Below are 16,818 nucleotides of genomic sequence, written 5' to 3'. Positions count from 1 at the left end.
TTTACAGGTTGAATTGGTTTCACTGAAACAGATAATAATTCAGACAACCCAGTACTATACAAGAACCATGCAGATGTTAAGTCGCAAAGACAGTGGCCTTTTCCCACTTCCTGAGTCTTCCCAGGCGCACCAAGGGGAATCAGAGCATAGCTATCCTGTGATAGCAGGTGGGCATGCTCTGGGGATAAGTAGCCTCATGAGGAACCTGGTCTGATGCCTTGTAAGGCTTTAAAGATTTATGGTTCTTTGGCTATATGCTTACTTGTCTATATGTATATGTATAAATGGATGGATTGGCTCATGAAGCATGTGTGGCCCAAACTTCAACCTGGGAACCTATGGCTCTTTGGATGGAAAAGATGATACTCTCTTGTCTTGCAATGGTCCTTCATCCAAATAAATCTTAGTTCAGCTTGGAGGAAGGCATGGGAGAGATATGAGCACCAGTTGATGTTAGCCATTCTTGCTAGGGTTTATTTTATCTCTATAGAGCTTCAACCAGAATATTCTCTGAACATTGATACTGGGGATGGGGGGCAGGGAGGAGGAATTATTATCACTATGTGAGAGATATACCTGTTTTGCACTTTTCTGGCATTGGAGTCATGTACCCTTCTTCATCCAGCTCAGTTCTTGGCCCTCGCTCTGGGATAAAAACTGTTGGGTCAGCGCTATACCTCTGAGTGATACTGTCATCCTGTGCAAGACTTGCCACTTGTTTCCGTAAAGTCCCATTGCAGCAAGTGTCATCACAGATCTCAGCAGCTCCTTGCCTGATGGGAGCTTCTGGAGCTATGCCGGGTATGGCAGTTCTGTATGGCAAAGGAATTCCTTGTTCTGTAGACAAACTTCCATCTCTGTAGATAAACTGATTCTATAAGAAACATAAAACATCATGTGAAAAAAACCCCACAGAATTAACATTAGAGCTTAGTTTCATGCATATAAGATGTTCAATTATTTGCTCAATGGGTACCTTTGCTATGAAGTTTTAGTTGTAACTGTTTCAGTCAACATTACACAGATTTTTTTAGTTTAATGTTTGACTGCAAGCAGTGGCTAAAGGAACTAAATGAATTTCACATGCATAGGTTTGTATTATTGCTGGATTCAATTTAAATTCCATTGGCTTAAAATAATTCAAGATGCTTATTTGTGCTTTTCAAATATTACACTTCAAAAATTGAAACTTAGTGCATTTTTCTTGGATTTCAGAATACCATACAAATAATCTGCTAACTCAAATAAAAGGCCAACCCTAATCCATCAATCTATCAGTGTCACATCTAAATTCAACATTAAATGTAAATAAATCAGGATCACATTCTATTCAACATATTTCCAAAATCTCTTGATCTCTATATGGTATTTCTGTGTTGTTTTTTTAAAAAATCCCCTAGTATTACAACACATTACCTTCTATGTACACTTCTAGGGTTAGTAAGGAAAGGACACAAAATGTCATAACTCTGGAAATTAACTGGCCTGCAGAAAGATTCCTTCAGTGACCTCTGCAATGGAGCCCAAGTTAGTAGTCCTCTGTAAGAGAGGCTAGAGGGGAAAGTACTGCTGACAGAAGGCATTCACAAGCAGGGTACAAATGTTTTTAGAGCAAAACACTTGTGTTCCGGACTAGCAGGCTCGTAGCCTGCAAATCTGATTGGCCCGCTGAAAGCCGATCGTGATTGGTTGCCATAGACTGATGCGATTGGCCAGTAAACGGGCTGCCGCGATTGGCCCTGCCAAGAGCGGCAAACTCAAATCGCCTTCATTGGCTGCCTAGCCGCAGCCAGCCCTATATAAGGGGCTACTGCGGCTGGGGTTAGTTGCTCAGATCTGAAGTCACAAATAAAGAGCTTTAGTTACTGTCTGAGTCTTGCCTCCGTTCTTGAACCGTCCTCCCAGATATAACACTGGAGACGAGGGTGGGATGCGGAGGCAACAGAAGCTATTGAATTGAGCTAGACGAAGGAGCACGTGGCTGACAGAGCGCAACGACGGCGACATGGCCAGCAGCGCTATACCACCCGCACCATTCGATCCAGCTAGCGAAGATTGGGACTCATACATGGACAGATTTCAAATGTTCCTGGAGTCCAACAACCTCAAAGATGCCATGCCCAGCAAGAAACGAGCCGTTTTTCTAACCCATTGTGGACCAGCCGTTTTTAAGATGGCTAAAGCCTTAGCCAAGCCAGCTGAAGTTAAAACCATGGATTGGGACACCCTTGCTCCCATCCTGCGCAACCATTACGCCCCAGCCGTGCCAACTCTCATTCGCAGGCATGAATTCTACCAGAGGGACCAATGTGAGGGTGAGAGCGTTGGGGATTTTGTGGCAGACCTGAGGAACCTGGGTGGTTTGTGTGGCTTCGCCAACCTCGAAGAAGCCATGAGAGATCGCATCGTCCTTGGCTTCAGAGACCCAACCGTCCAGAGCAAGATCATGGCCAAGGGAGACATCTCGCTTGCAGATGCCATAGCAGACGTCACAGCAGCCGAAGCCACTCGTAAATCGGCAGCACGAATGCGTCGAACCAGCGGGACCAACCGCCAACCCACCAACGATGCTGGAAAACTTTCAGACAAGTACACATCGACCGCCCATCACGAGGACGTCGAGTCATCCTCAGACAGCGAGGAAGAAGAAGTCCACAGGCTCCGGTCAGAACGTGAGCAACGGGACCAGCGGGGCCGCAAAGCCAACTACCAATGCGCCGGATGCGGGGGAAACCATCCCCGATCCGAATGCAGATTCTTAGATACCATATGCCGTTTTTGCGAGAAATGGGGACACATTGCGAAGGTATGCAGAAACAAGAGAAATTCCAGCCCCAGACGGAGAGGGAGCAGCCCAAAGAGGAATGATGGGAACTCCACCACGCAGAGGGACCGCCCTAGCAACCAGTGGAACTGGTACAGCAGACCCCGAAGGTTTAACGACGCCCCCAGACGAGAGGAGGCTCATCAAACCATCACCATCGGCCACGCTTCATCACTTGACGCTAAAAATATCCGAGTAGAGGTCACGATTGAAAACAAACCGTGAAACATGGAAGTCGACTCTGGGTCATCACTATCCATGGTATCCTGGAGAACACTGAAGCAGCTAGTCCCCAACATCCGATGCCAAGACCTCAGCAGTCAGAGACTCATACTAAAAGACTATCAAGGCAACCGGATTCCAGTCGCAGGTACCCGCCATGTGCAGGTCTCGTTCAAGGGACATAAGGCAATTCTACCACTCACCGTCGTAGACCGAGACCGGCCAAGTCTATTGGGTCTTCAGTGGTTCGCGCCACTAGGAATCGGAGTGGCTGGCATCCATCATACTGAAGACAATGACTGGGAGGCGGCTCTCGTCCACGATTTCCGAGAAGTGTTCAACAAAAGCCTAGGCAAGTACAAGGGGTCCCCCATTTCATTTAATTTTCGCCCCGACATAGCACCCATTCGTCTAAAGCCACGCCGAGTTCCCTTTGCTCTTAAATCCAAAACTGACGAGCAACTGGACAAATTAATTACGCAAGGCGTGTTAGAACCTATTGACCACGCCCGATGGGAGACACCAATCGTCACCCCCATAAAACCTGACGGGTCCATAAGAATCTGCGGTGACTACAAGGCCACCCTCAATCACGCGCTACAGCAGAGCGCCTACCCAGTGCCAGTTGTTCAACATCTCCTGCATTCACTTGGGGGTGGCAAAATATTCGCAAAATTAGATCTGGCCCAAGCGTATCAACAGCTATCAGTTGATCCCAAGACTGCAGAAGCCCAAACTATAGTCACACATCGTGGTGCATTCAAATGCAACAGGCTCCAGTTTGGTGTAAGCGTAGCCCCAGGCATCTTTCAAAGCCTGATGGAGAGACTATTACAAGGGATAAAAGGGGTCGTGCCCTATTTTGATGACGTATTAATAGCAGCACCCACAAAAAACCAATTAGAAAAACGTCTCAGAACAGTCCTACAGAGGTTCAAAAACGCTGGCCTCAAGGTTAATAAGGAAAAGTGCCAGCTTTGCACAGAAAGGGTGGAGTTTCTTGGCTACCTCCTTGACAAGCAAGGAATCCACCCCACAGAAAAAAAATTGGCAGCTATCAAAAACGCCCCAAGACCTAAAAACAAAACCGACCTCCAAGCCTTCCTGGGACTTATTAACTTTTATAACATTTTCCTGCCCCAGAAGGCAACTGTTGCTGAGCCCCTTCATAGACTACTCGATAAAAGGGCATCCTGGAATTGGGGACGTCGGGAGGAACACGCCTTCCAGCAAGTAAAAGACCTCCTTACCTCAAAGGCAGTACTAATTCAGTATAACGAGACACTACCTTTGACTGTCACATGTGACGCCTCACCATTTGGGGTAGGGGCCATCCTGAGCCACGTCCTACCAAACGGCTCAGAAGCACCAATTGCATTTTTTTTCACAAACTCTATCAAAAACAGAAAGAAACTATAGCCAATTAGATAAGGAAGCCCTTGCTATTGTCTCTGCAATAAAACGATTTCATGAATATGTTTATGGGAGACCGTTTTCTATTATAACGGATCATAAGCCACTACTTGGGATCCTGGTGGGCGACAAACCTACTCCACACATTCTCTCCCCCAGAATGACGCGGAATTTCTCGCTGCCTATGACTATCAATTAAAGTACCGTCCGGGGAAATCTATTCCCCACGCAGATGCCTTGAGCCGCTCACCGCTGCCCAAGCCACAGGAAGACCCAGCTCCCACACTCCCCGTACTGCAAATAGAGACAATGCCATCACCTCCACTAACGGCTCAAGACATCGCTTTGGAAACCAAAAGAGACTCTTGTTTGGCACGAGTTCTTGGCTGGGTGGAGAGGGGATGGCCAGATTACGACACTAAGGAAATGTTTAAGCCGTTTAAAAACAGACAAATGGAACTTTTTCACAAAAAGGGTGCGTTTTGTGGGAGACAGTTGTTGTACCAACTAAGTTACAAAAAGGGTCTTGCAAATGCTACACGATGGACACCGGGCATCGTGCGTGAAAGCGCTGGCAGAAGTTACGCCTGGTGGCCAGGTATAGATAAACAAATCGAAACCTGGGTCGCCTCTTGTAACAAATGCCAGGAAAACCACTCAGCTCCACCTAAAGCCCCACCAACAGAATGGGAAACACCCAGGGGGCCTTGGTCTCGCATTCATATTGACTTTGCGGGACCTACGAGAGGCCACACCTTCTTAATAACTGTTGATGCCTACTCAAACTGGCTTGAGGTCAATAAAATGAAAGCAACCACTACTGAGGCGGTCATTAAAAAACTGAACAGACTCTTTGCCACACACGGGTTACCAGATGTCCTGGTCTCTGACAATGGGCCCCAATTTACTGCCTTAGCCTCTGAACAGTATTTAGAGGAATGGGGCATCTGACACGCACTCACATCTCCGGCTCATCCTGCAGCGAATGGCCGGGCTGAACAAATGGTTCAGTTTACGAAAAAAAAGCTACAGAAAATGGATCAAGGCAACATCCACGAAAAAGTCACTAGAATGCTGCTCCTACAACACATCACACCAAACAGCACGACCAACAAGTGCCTAGCTGAACTCCTGATGGCCAGGAAACTCAGATTGCCTCTAGATCGTTTGCACCCTGCCTACACCCCGGAAAAGCCCCTGGGTTCCAGCAGCAAGCACCGTGTTTTCACGGTGGGAGACCTTGTTTTCGCAAAAAACTTTTCTGGGGATCCCCTTTGGATTCCTGCCCAGGTAACTTAAGTTACGGCCCCCCGCTCCTACCGTCTACTCACCACTGATGGCAGACCATGGAAACGCCATATTGACCAACTGCGCTCCAGACTAACCACATCTTCCAACCCTGACCCTAACTTTGACACTAGGGGGGGAGGGGAAGCAGTGAACTCAGAATTAGAACCAACACCTGTCTATTCCGAGCTATCACCGAGATCACTGCACCATGGTTGGCAACACTCACCAGCTTCAACTGAGACTGGACAGTCGAACGCTTCGCCAGGAAGCAGCAACCAGGCAGGTTCAGTGAGCACCAGGAGCCAGAACAGTAACAGCGAGGCTGAGGACTTCATCACCCCGGAGGCACCAGAGGAAAGCCCTGACCATGACACCGGTTCACCGTTCCTGTTTGATCCAGCAAGCAGTCCATCTGAACCCGGGTTTGAACAGGGTCAAGCAGAACTGCGTAAGTCAGGAAGACAGGTGCGAAGACCTGCTTACCTGCGAGACTATATTACTCCACCCCTTAAACGGAACCAAGAGGGAGGGGTGTTCCAGACTAGCAGGCTCGTAGCCTGCAAATCTGATTGGCCCGCTGATAGCCGATCGTGATTGGTCGCCATAGACTGATGCGATTGGCCAGTAAACGGGCTGCCGCGATTGGCCCTGCCAAGAGCGGCAAACTCAAATCGCCTTCATTGGCTGCCTAGCCGCAGCCAGCCCTATATAAGGGGCTGCTGTGGCTGGGGTTAGTTGCTCAGATCTGAAGTCACAAATAAAGAACTTTAGTTACTGTCTGAGTCTTGCCTCCGTTCTTGAACCGTCCTCCCAGATATAACAACTTGTATCCTGCTTGTGAGTGTCTTCTGCCAGCAGTACTTTCCCCTCTATCCTCTCTTACAAATATATATATATATATATATATATATATATATATATATATATATATATATATATATATATATATATATATATGTGTGTGTGTGTGTGTGTGTGTGTGTGTGTGTGTGCGCGCGCATACACACATACACACACATACACACAGAGAGATGTTTATGACTTTTGTTTTTATCCTGAGTTACTATAACAATACCGTAGAGTGTATAGAGTTTGCACAATTTTGTATTTGGAAGTTCTCCTAGCGCTTCATATCTCCCTTACTATACAGTTACTTTACTACACAATAAAAACATGCTCTAAATATTAGTCATTGAGAATCATTTTACTTCCCATGGAATGATGGGATATTTCATATAATTAGAATAGAATAGAATAGAATAGAATAGAATAACAGAGTTGGAAGGGACCTTGGAGGTCCTCCAGTCCAACCCTCTGCTCAAGCAGGAGACCCTATTACCTTTTCTGACCTAATAGTCAGAATAATATGTGAAAGCAAATTTTGCTTTAAGTAAAACTCTGAGACAAAATCATTTCCCCCTTTTTGAATTAGTTAATTAGTTTTAACAACAATAACATAATTCTTAAACAGTAGGCTGACTGAATTATGTATTACTACTTAACTATGTATATGGTCTAGAAGAATGTGCAAGAATGGCACAGAGATAGAAGCAGTAGTGACTCTTGGCCATCAGTCTCCTGGAAGGAGAAAGCCCTTGGACAGAACTTAACAACAACTATAATAACGACTGTGTTTCTCATATAATAAGGCCGTGTCTTATTTTTTTTTTGAGCCCCCCAAAAATGGCTAGGTTGTCTTTTCAGGGGTGACTTAATTCCCCCCCCCCCTGCATCTTTGGGCAGGCGGTGATGGCTTGGATGTTGAACTTCGTATCGGGGTCAATGCAGGCAGCACCATATCCAGGTGTGCAACAAAAGTACTTCCTAATGGCAAGCCCCACCACCACCATTCCCCCGATTTCGCATGTTTTAATATAGGCCTTAATTTGGGGGGGAGGGGCTTAATTTCATTTCATGCCTATAAAACATGCTGGGACTTCCTATTGGGGGAGGCCGTATTGTTGGAGAAACAGGGTACTACTACTACTTCTATTGATTTTACCAATAGTAATAGGAGCCCTTGGAGCAATACCCAAAGGGTTGCCTAAATACATCAGAATTTTGAACTTATCAGGCCTGAATATTTTGACTTTGCAAAAAAACACCTTACTCAGAACTCTGTATACTCAGACATTAGCTTGACAGTGCTTAGATCCTTGGTTAGGACTTAACCAATCCCAGACTGTGAATTGAATTTAACATTAAATTTGCAACAACAACAACAATAACAATAGGAGTGAAATTATGCATGCCAGTTCTTGAGCTGATATGTATTTCAGGAGCAGGACTAAAGGGTGAGAGGATTTTGAAATCTTTGAAAGACCAGCCAATTTCTCCCATTCCTCCCTGAGAAAGGACGGACTACATGTAACATGACGTTGGAGCTCTTATGGCAGCAGGCTGGAAGATATTTAGACAATCACCATGGAGAGCAGACCACCTCCTTTCTTTTTGATAAGGAGATCTGAACTACCCAGTGGATTCTAAGATATCTTCCCTATCCCCATAAGATTATTGTTTAGAGTACAGCATTTAACATAATTATTTAAAACAAATATAATTGAACAAGTATTTCTTTATATTGTTCCAGGAATGCGATTTATCAACTTGGTTGTTGTTTTTCATAAAGTAAGAGGAAAGGAGAATGTTCTTGAGAAATTAACAATTAGTTCTTCTTGTGGGACTCACTAGAACTTTTTAAAGCTAATCATTTAAAGGTATTACCATAGCTATAATTAATGTCCATTCAATAACCTTATACTGTATTTTCTGTGGATCTGTATCTGTATTGTTTTTGAATCCATACAAATATTAAAATTATTATTTCCTTTCAAGCTTAATTTTTATATTTGCCTTCAAGCTATATGAACTCCTCTGAATTTAAATGTGGCAATTTTTGGTTGTTTATTAGGTTTTGTTTTGTTAGGCTTATCAGATATCACAAAAGCTCATTGTCCCTCCGGTTGTTTTTTCTGATTCCATTTTTCAGAGAAGGTTTAAACTTATGAAGCACAAAGCTTTTTCAGTATCATTAAACCAACCTAAACTAGAACAGGCACATCCATCCTTGCTTTAAAAAATATTATGGACCAAGGATAACACTTTGAATTTCTCAAATACTTTTAGAATCAAGACAATCAGGATAATCTTACAATGTTTAGCACTCCCTAATTTTATTATATTATTATAAGTTGCAACCTAACAATGTCCAGAGAACCCTGTTCAACAAAACAAAGCAAACATTTATCTTAAGGCAGAAATTAATCTCTAGTAACATCTGATTCTGTCCTAGAATTTTCTGTTAGAGTTAATGAAATTTGTGTTTTTCAGCAGGGCTCAGCAACAAAACATGATTAGTGTTCACCTACCCTTGGACAATGAAAGAGTATGTGGGATGGTGGAATTCATGAAGAGAGAAGAAGAAAGATACATTTAAAAAGACAAACAAATCCTAAAAGATGAAGGTTGATTATGAAATACTTACTCCTGACATAGGGGTGTAGGCAGGAGGAGGGCTGTGTCCAATTTCACTCTAATAGGAAAGAAAAATGGAATGACCAATATAGTAAGGGGTTACATGGATGAAAGTAAGTCATATGAATTCTGTGAATTGGTGGAAAAACCATGAACAAATTAGAGAGATTTATTCAAACACCAGTCAAATTCACCCCTTCTTGCTCAGCACATCTCCAGAGGCAGTTTTGTGTGAGTTCAAAGTATGGAGGATTTGACTGTAGAATAATTAAGGAAAGTCTGAAAAGAGGTGTAGGACTTTTTTTGCAGAAAAGAATGATTAGCATGCAGCAAGTCAGTTGTCCCTCTAAAATGAAGATTCAAATGGGATGATCTACTACTTACTCACCTGGTCTAAAAGGAAGACAAAGGATATATTGCTTAACAATGAAGACAACACAGATATTTCACCTGAATAATTACATAATCACACAATATTCATTCTCTATAATCTGGCTAAAAGACAGCAGATTAAAAAAAAATACCTGTCTCTATGGCAGGTTTTCAATGACTGAAAAATTAACATGCTTGTAGTTCAATAACACAGAAAGATAAGTCTCTATCGCTGAATGCTGCTTCTGTTTCTACATTTTGGTTCCAGAAATGTTCTAACGTCCTGCATCTATTGCTAGATTTCTAGCAACAGATGCAGAATGTTTATTTCTCTAATACCCCCTTCCCAGTATCAATATAATGAACATGTATGCATCATAATGTACGCATTATATATGAAGACAGACACCATGCATCATCAGTAACATGACCATGTTCTTTATGCATGCTTCTCTGTAAGGAGGGTTTGGAAAGCAGTATGATTCACATAGCCAGAATAGTCCCTTTTGACATTTCCAGTTCTCCTGGCCTTGAGTTTTGTTTTGCTGCAGACTCTACTTAGAATTGGGATTTAGCTGCAAGAAGATTAAAGAGAACTCTAACATCAATATCTGTCCACACCTACTTAGTCCCAATAAAATGACTATTGGTCTGCCCTCATCATTTAGCAATTTTCATTTTTCTCTCAAGCATTATCTCTTTTCTTTGTTACTGATTGCATGTTTTTCCTAGAATGCTACTAATAAATGTGATCATAGTATTTCTGGTGCTTACATATGGATTTACTTATATCATGTAGAAAAGAGGAGGTAGCATTTGAAAGACAAATGGTGCATGAATAAGAAATATGTCACTAAAATGTGAAACTGTATGTCAAATCTACCTTTTCATAATTCTTAATTATGTCAAAGTTGGAGTAGAGAGTCAATAGATGGGCAGGTTTGGCTGTGATGAGTCTGATGAAGCTTGTATCTTTAGAAAACTTAAAGGAAAGAAAAACTACAAAAACTATTTGACCGTCTCAATTTATGGTGACTATACACAGATTTTTATTCAAAGTCTTGTTGCAGAGACATTTTGCTGAAAATGTTTGGTCAGGATGAACCCAGTTTGCTCAGCAGCAATAAGCAGTGAAGCATCTCCACTTGGCCTCCAACTTAGCTTTGGATATTCTCTCCCAAACATCTTTCTTCTTAGCTAAGTTCATTTACCAGCACTCTAATCTTCAGATGTGCATTCATTTTAAAACTGGATAATGATTAATGATGTACAAAAGGCAAAATCTATTATACCCCAACATTCTGTTGATAGATGACTGAGGCAGTTTAATGTTTAAATATACAAAACTGTCATAATCACAACTGTTTTTTCTCTTAGATCATGATATTTCTGGATGGCAATTCACTCTATAATATGATGGTCTCACAGCTTTCTTTCTTGATTATGTATGTATTTGAAAATAAATAAAATTTAACACTTTATAGTATCAGCAATATTGTTGAGGAAGTACTGCAATTTGATCCATGTATTTTTATGAATTATATTACTAGAATATAGAAAGATACTAAGAAAATACAAAAGTGGGATATTTTTATAAGGATAAACATCAAGATCTTTTTCAAATCATTAATAAACAATCTGCATGATACATCAATGTTAGCCAATGATAGCCTCAGGGGTGGATTCTACCGGTTTGCACTGGTTCTATAGAACTAGTTGTTAACATCTCCGGTAATTCTAAGAACCAGTAAAACTGACCTCTGGCTGGCCCCGCCCCTCTCCACCGTTCCTAAGGGCCAAAAACTGGTGGTTTTTTTACTACACATGTGCGACATTTTTCACGCATGCATGAAAATCCTTGCCTCATTCTCCCCCACCTGCCCTACCCCTACTTATAGTGCATGTGCACTACCTACAAAAATTTTCCCGCCTGGTGCCATTGCTCACAGCAGCAGCAGCAGCAGCCAAGGCAGCCATCCAGCCACCCATCCAGCCATCGCTGCCTGCCTTCTGTTGCCCTGCTGAGTGAGTGAGGGCAAGCCGCAAGCCCCATTCTCCACCACCACTAACCGCCCTCGCCCAGTCGGCCTGCCTCCCAGGCCTGCCTGCATGCCTTGCCTGGACTGCCTCCCACGGCAGCTGCTGTTAGGAATGATAGTCAACTAACAGTTGGGTTGGCAATATATAAACCAGGATAGTTACTTAATACTGTTGTATTTTTAAGAAAGTGCTGTAATTGTGATTGGCTGAGGTTCCTCCAACGGCCATAAGATGGAGCCAGAGACCTGGTTTGTTCTCTTCTTGCATTTCCCTATTGCCTTTTTGCCTGATCGTCGCTCTGCTTGGATTGCTGTGAGTCTTGCAACTGTTAGCAAATTCCGCTTACTGAAATTTGTTAATGATACTGGTAAAGAAAAGAACTCAGTTTTTGGATTATCCCTGGACTGATACTAACTGCTTTAACCATGTATGATTTGGACTGTTTGTTGGACTTTGTTTGCCCGTTTACTGGAAGTAAAACCTACATTTTACTATTCTGTGTATCTGTATGCTGGTTGTGTGTTATTCCTCACTACTCTCACTACATTTCCCTGAGTGCACTCATTCTCCTAACGGGGAATACTTCAACACTGGTTATGGGCCCAGACCATACCAGGCTCAGATAACTGAGAGTTAGTGTGAATACACAGTACCATATACAGACAGCTGTTTACTGTTTAATTGTGGGTTACTGTCCTGGTAAAGATGGCATAAGACCTGTCAACAAGTCTATCACTGATGACCTGGTTGGATGGAACAAACTATGTTTTCTGGTCTATGAAGTGCAGTCTACTTCTGTGTAGGAAAGGGTTATGGGCTGCAGTTCAGGATCCATCGGATGTAAATGAGGATGATGCCAAAAAGTTAGCTGACTTTAAACAGAACAATGAACGAGCTCTTTGTATAATTGGACTAACACTGAGTGACCAGCAGCTAGTCCATATTTGTGGAGAAGAGTCTGCTGCTAGGTGTTGGGAGAATTTGAAGAGGATTTATGTTCGTGCCAGTGTAGGTGCACACATACAACTTACACGTAAATGATTTAGAGCACATCTTCTGAAAAGTGGAAATATATTAGCTCATTTGAACTTCATGAAAATAACTTTTCAAGAGCTACATGAAAAGGAACTGATTTTTTCAGAGCTGCATCGGATTTACATCATTCTTTCTTCATTGGATGAAAGTTATGATGATTATGTATCTTCACTGGAAGTACTGCCCAGAGATAAACTGACATTGACTGACATAACCGGAAGGTTGTTAGAAGAGGCAAGAAGATGGCTGGATAGAGACCAACTGAGGAAGGAACAACCACAAGAAGAGGATTTGTCTTCAGCTGCCTATACTGTTAGGAAATGTTTTTCTTGTGGGGCTAGGGGACATATAGCTAGATTCTGTAAGAAGGGAAAATGACAGAATACTGGTAATCACCAGAAGGCTAAGAAGAATGTTAATTTAGCTATGTCTAGCAAGTCAACTGTAAACCATGATTTGTGGGTAATTGATAGTGGAGCATCGCAGTGCATTACTAGAAATAGAGAGAGATTTGTAAAGAGGTCCACGAGTAAGCAACATGTATCATTGTCAAATGGATGGAAGATGAAAGCATCTGGTGAAGGTACTGCATATTGTTCATGTGTAAATGAGCATTTAACTATGTTATATGTACCTAAACTGAAATTTAATTTGTTATCAGTAAGGGCTTTAGTTAATATTGGTTATGTAGTAAACTTTAGGGGAGATAACTGTATAATAGAGAAAGAGGGTAAAAGTGTTACTGCTACTTTAGAGAATGATTTATATGTGATACATGATGACCAGTTGCAGATGGCTAACTCAGTTTATAACAATGTTAAGCCACATGACGAATGTATACATTTACTGCATAGACATCTGGAGCACATTAATTTCAAAATGCTGAAACAAACTGTTGAATTGTCAGAGGGAGTAAAATTAAAACCCTGTAGCAAATACTTAAACTGTAATGCCTGTATTCAGGAGAAAAGCAAGGTTACTCCAGCAAACAGACCGAATGGGTTTAAGACCAAAGAACCTTTAGAGGTTGTGTTTGCTGACATAATGGGTCTTAAGAAACCCAGTTTAGAAGGTGCCTGTTATGTTTTGAGTATAATGGACCATTTACTCACGGTACAGTTTCTGTTATCTAATGAAAAACAAAACAGAAATATTCCAACATTTCTTTAACTGGCTAAGATTTGCAGAAAGGAAAATGAAACATAAAGTAATTACTTTAGTTACAGATAACGGGACTGAGTTTATTAACAATAGATTCCAAACGATGTTAAAATTGGCTGGTATTGAGCATAAATGTTCTGCACCTTACAGGCCACAACATAAATCATTTATAGAACGAAGAGGGCAAACTTTACAAGCCATGGCTCGCACTATGTTATCTGATTCAGATTTGCCTGAAACACTGTGGGGTGAGGCTATAATGTGTAGCAACCATGTGTTAAACGATGTGGTAAACACAACAACTGGTGAATTACCATTCACTTGTTGGCATAGCAGAAAACCAAATGTGTGTTATCTACACACATTTGGAGCTCCAGCATGGGTGCATATTCCCTCACAAGTAAGACTGAAAGGGCAACATAGAGCTAGGAAATTATTTTTCGTAGGTTACAAGGCCAACCATAGATCGTTTAGATTTTGGGATCCAGGCACAGCTAATATTTACTGTAGCACTAATGCTAAATTTCTTGAGCATGTTGGGTGGAATAAACTAGAACAGGAATCAAACAATGATGTTGTTATCGACACCCAAACAGTCCCTAATGATGAGATTGTTAAACCATCAATAGCAATTAAAGAGGAAGAACAGGCACATGAGGAGGTAGAAGAACAGGAGGAGGTGGAACAGGAGAGTCCACCAGTAAGCCCTGAGTTGCCTAGACGTTCAACCCGTGTAACATGAGCACCAGATAGATATTAGGCAAGTATTGTATGCCAAGTAAATGCAGTTCCTAGTAACTATAATTAATTGAAACTGTATCCTGCTAAGGATCAGGCTACTTGGCAGGAAGCAATGGATAAGGAACTGAAATCTTTACAAAGTTTGGAGGTATGTGAAAATGCCAGGTTACCACCAGGTAAGCAAGCCATAGGGTGCAAAATGGATTTATAAAATTAAGACAGGTGTGGATGGGACTGTTACCCATAAAGCCAGGTTAGTAGCACAAGGGTTCAATCAGTCAGCCAATGACTACGATGAGGTATTTGCACCTAGTCTGAAGGCTACCACATTACGAGCAGCATTAGTGTGGGCAGCTAAGAATAAATACAAAATAAACCATTTAGATGTGGAGACGGCATATCTTCATGCACCATTGCAACATACTATATATTTAAAGAAGCCTTTGGGTATAAAAACTGATAACAAAACTGATTGCTGGAGATTTAAAAAGAGTCTTTATGGCTTGAAGCAATCAGGCTATGAATGGAACCAGTGCATAGTGAAGGAATTAACAAAGATAGGTTTTGTAGCTGGCATGGCTGATCCATGTTTATTCAAAAAGGAAAGTGATGGTGTAATTTTATTGTTACTATTGTTCACTGATGACATAGCATTAATCACCAAAAGTGAGCAAGAAGCTACTGGGATTATTTCACTGTTAGAGAAGAAATTTAAAATAAAATATTTAGGTGAGATTAAACAGTATCTTGGTTTGAAAATAGACAAAACTAAGGGAGGCTACAAAATCTCACAGGCAGATAAAATTAACCAGTTACTGAAGAACTTTAAAATGGAACTTTGTAAGCCAGATAAGTCGCCAATGACCCAGGAGTTTAGCCACAGTGATGTGCAAAGTCCTGTTTTTGATAAAGACATTTATCAATCATTGAGTGGTAGCTTATCCTATTTTAGTAATTGGTCTAGGCCAGACATAGCATATAGTGTCAATCAATCAGCCAGGTTTAATACTGAGCCTACTGAAAGGCACTGGCAAGCTGCTAAGCGTGTGTTGAGATATCTTAAACAAACGATGCATTATGCATTATATTTGGAGCCTAAGGATGAACTAAGTTTAACTGCATATGCCAATGCAAATTTCACTACAGATGTACCTACATGTAAATCAACATCAGGTACTGTAGTGTTATTAGGAAAGGTGTTAATTGGATGGCGGTCTATTCGACAAAAACATCTAAGCTTATCAACAATGGAGGCTGAATTCTCCTGTTTGTCTCTATTATGTACAGACTTAGTATGTTATAAACAACTAATGATAGACATGGGAATCAATGTAAAGGAACCTATTGTTGTATATGAAGACAACCAATCAGCAATTCAGATGGCTTCCAATCTTGCTGTAAAGACAAGATCAAAACACACCGATCTATGATATCTAAATGTGAGACAATGTGTTCAAAGTAAAATGATTATACTGGAGTACTGCATGTCAGAGAATAACATTGCAGATCATTTTACAAAAGCCCAAGGCACATAAGGCTTGCTGTGAGGAATATGGACTTAAACCATAAGGTTTTATAGATTGTCCTACCCAAAGGGGAGAATGTTAGGAATGATAGTCAACTAACAGTTGGATTGGCAATATATAAACCAGGATAATTATTTAATACTGTTGTATTTTTAAGAGAATGCTGTAATTGTGATTGGCTGAGGTTCCTCCAACGGCCATAAGATGGAGGCAGAAACCTGGTTTGTTCTCTTCTTGCATTTCCCTATTGCCTTTTTGCCTGATCGTCATTCTGCTTGGATTGCTGTGAGTCTTGCAACTGTTAGCAAACTCCATTTACTGAACTTTGTTTATGATACTGTTAAAGAAAAGGACTTTGTTTTTGGATTATCCCTGGACTGATACTAACTGCTTTAGCTGTGTATGATTTGGACTGTTTGTTGGACTTTGTTTACCCGTTTACTGGAAGTAAAACCTACATTTTACTATTCAGTGTATCTGTATGCTGGTTGTATGTTATTCCTCACCACTCTAACGATGTTTCCCTGAGTGCACTCATTTTCCTAACAGGGAATACCACAAAAGCTGCTGTTAAAGAAGACGCAAGCCCCGGCCACCACCACCACTAGCCGTCCTTGCCTGCATGGACTGCCTACCCTGGCCTCTGAAGATGCGGATAGGTAAGTAGGACCTGGACGCCTACCTGCCACCACCAGCCCCAGTCGAGTGCCTACTCCTGGG

General features: G+C 41.7%; 1 protein-coding gene across 4 annotated transcripts in view; it reads right to left on the bottom strand.

Moving 5' to 3' along the window:
* Positions 1-16,818, bottom strand: part of ERBB4 (erb-b2 receptor tyrosine kinase 4) — a 918,585-nt gene that overhangs the window by 14,791 nt on the left and 886,976 nt on the right. For 2 of the 4 annotated variants that reach the window (XM_087919620.1, XM_087919619.1), the window contains exons 26-27: positions 9,234-9,281; positions 577-874 (exon numbers count right to left, since the gene is read on the bottom strand). In XM_087919620.1, the coding sequence (XP_087775746.1) occupies positions 577-874; positions 9,234-9,281 (346 nt within the window). The remainder of the gene's footprint in view (positions 1-576; positions 875-9,233; positions 9,282-16,818) is intronic. The other 2 variants (XM_087919622.1, XM_087919621.1) reach the window with 1 other exon arrangement.

Source organism: Pseudonaja textilis, chromosome 1, assembly GCF_049901715.1.
Source record: "Pseudonaja textilis isolate UNSWEBS1 chromosome 1, rPseTex1.2, whole genome shotgun sequence".
In the NCBI taxonomy this organism is placed as follows: Eukaryota; Metazoa; Chordata; class Lepidosauria; order Squamata; family Elapidae; genus Pseudonaja; species Pseudonaja textilis.
This window is presented reverse-complemented; position numbering and strand designations above follow the sequence as displayed.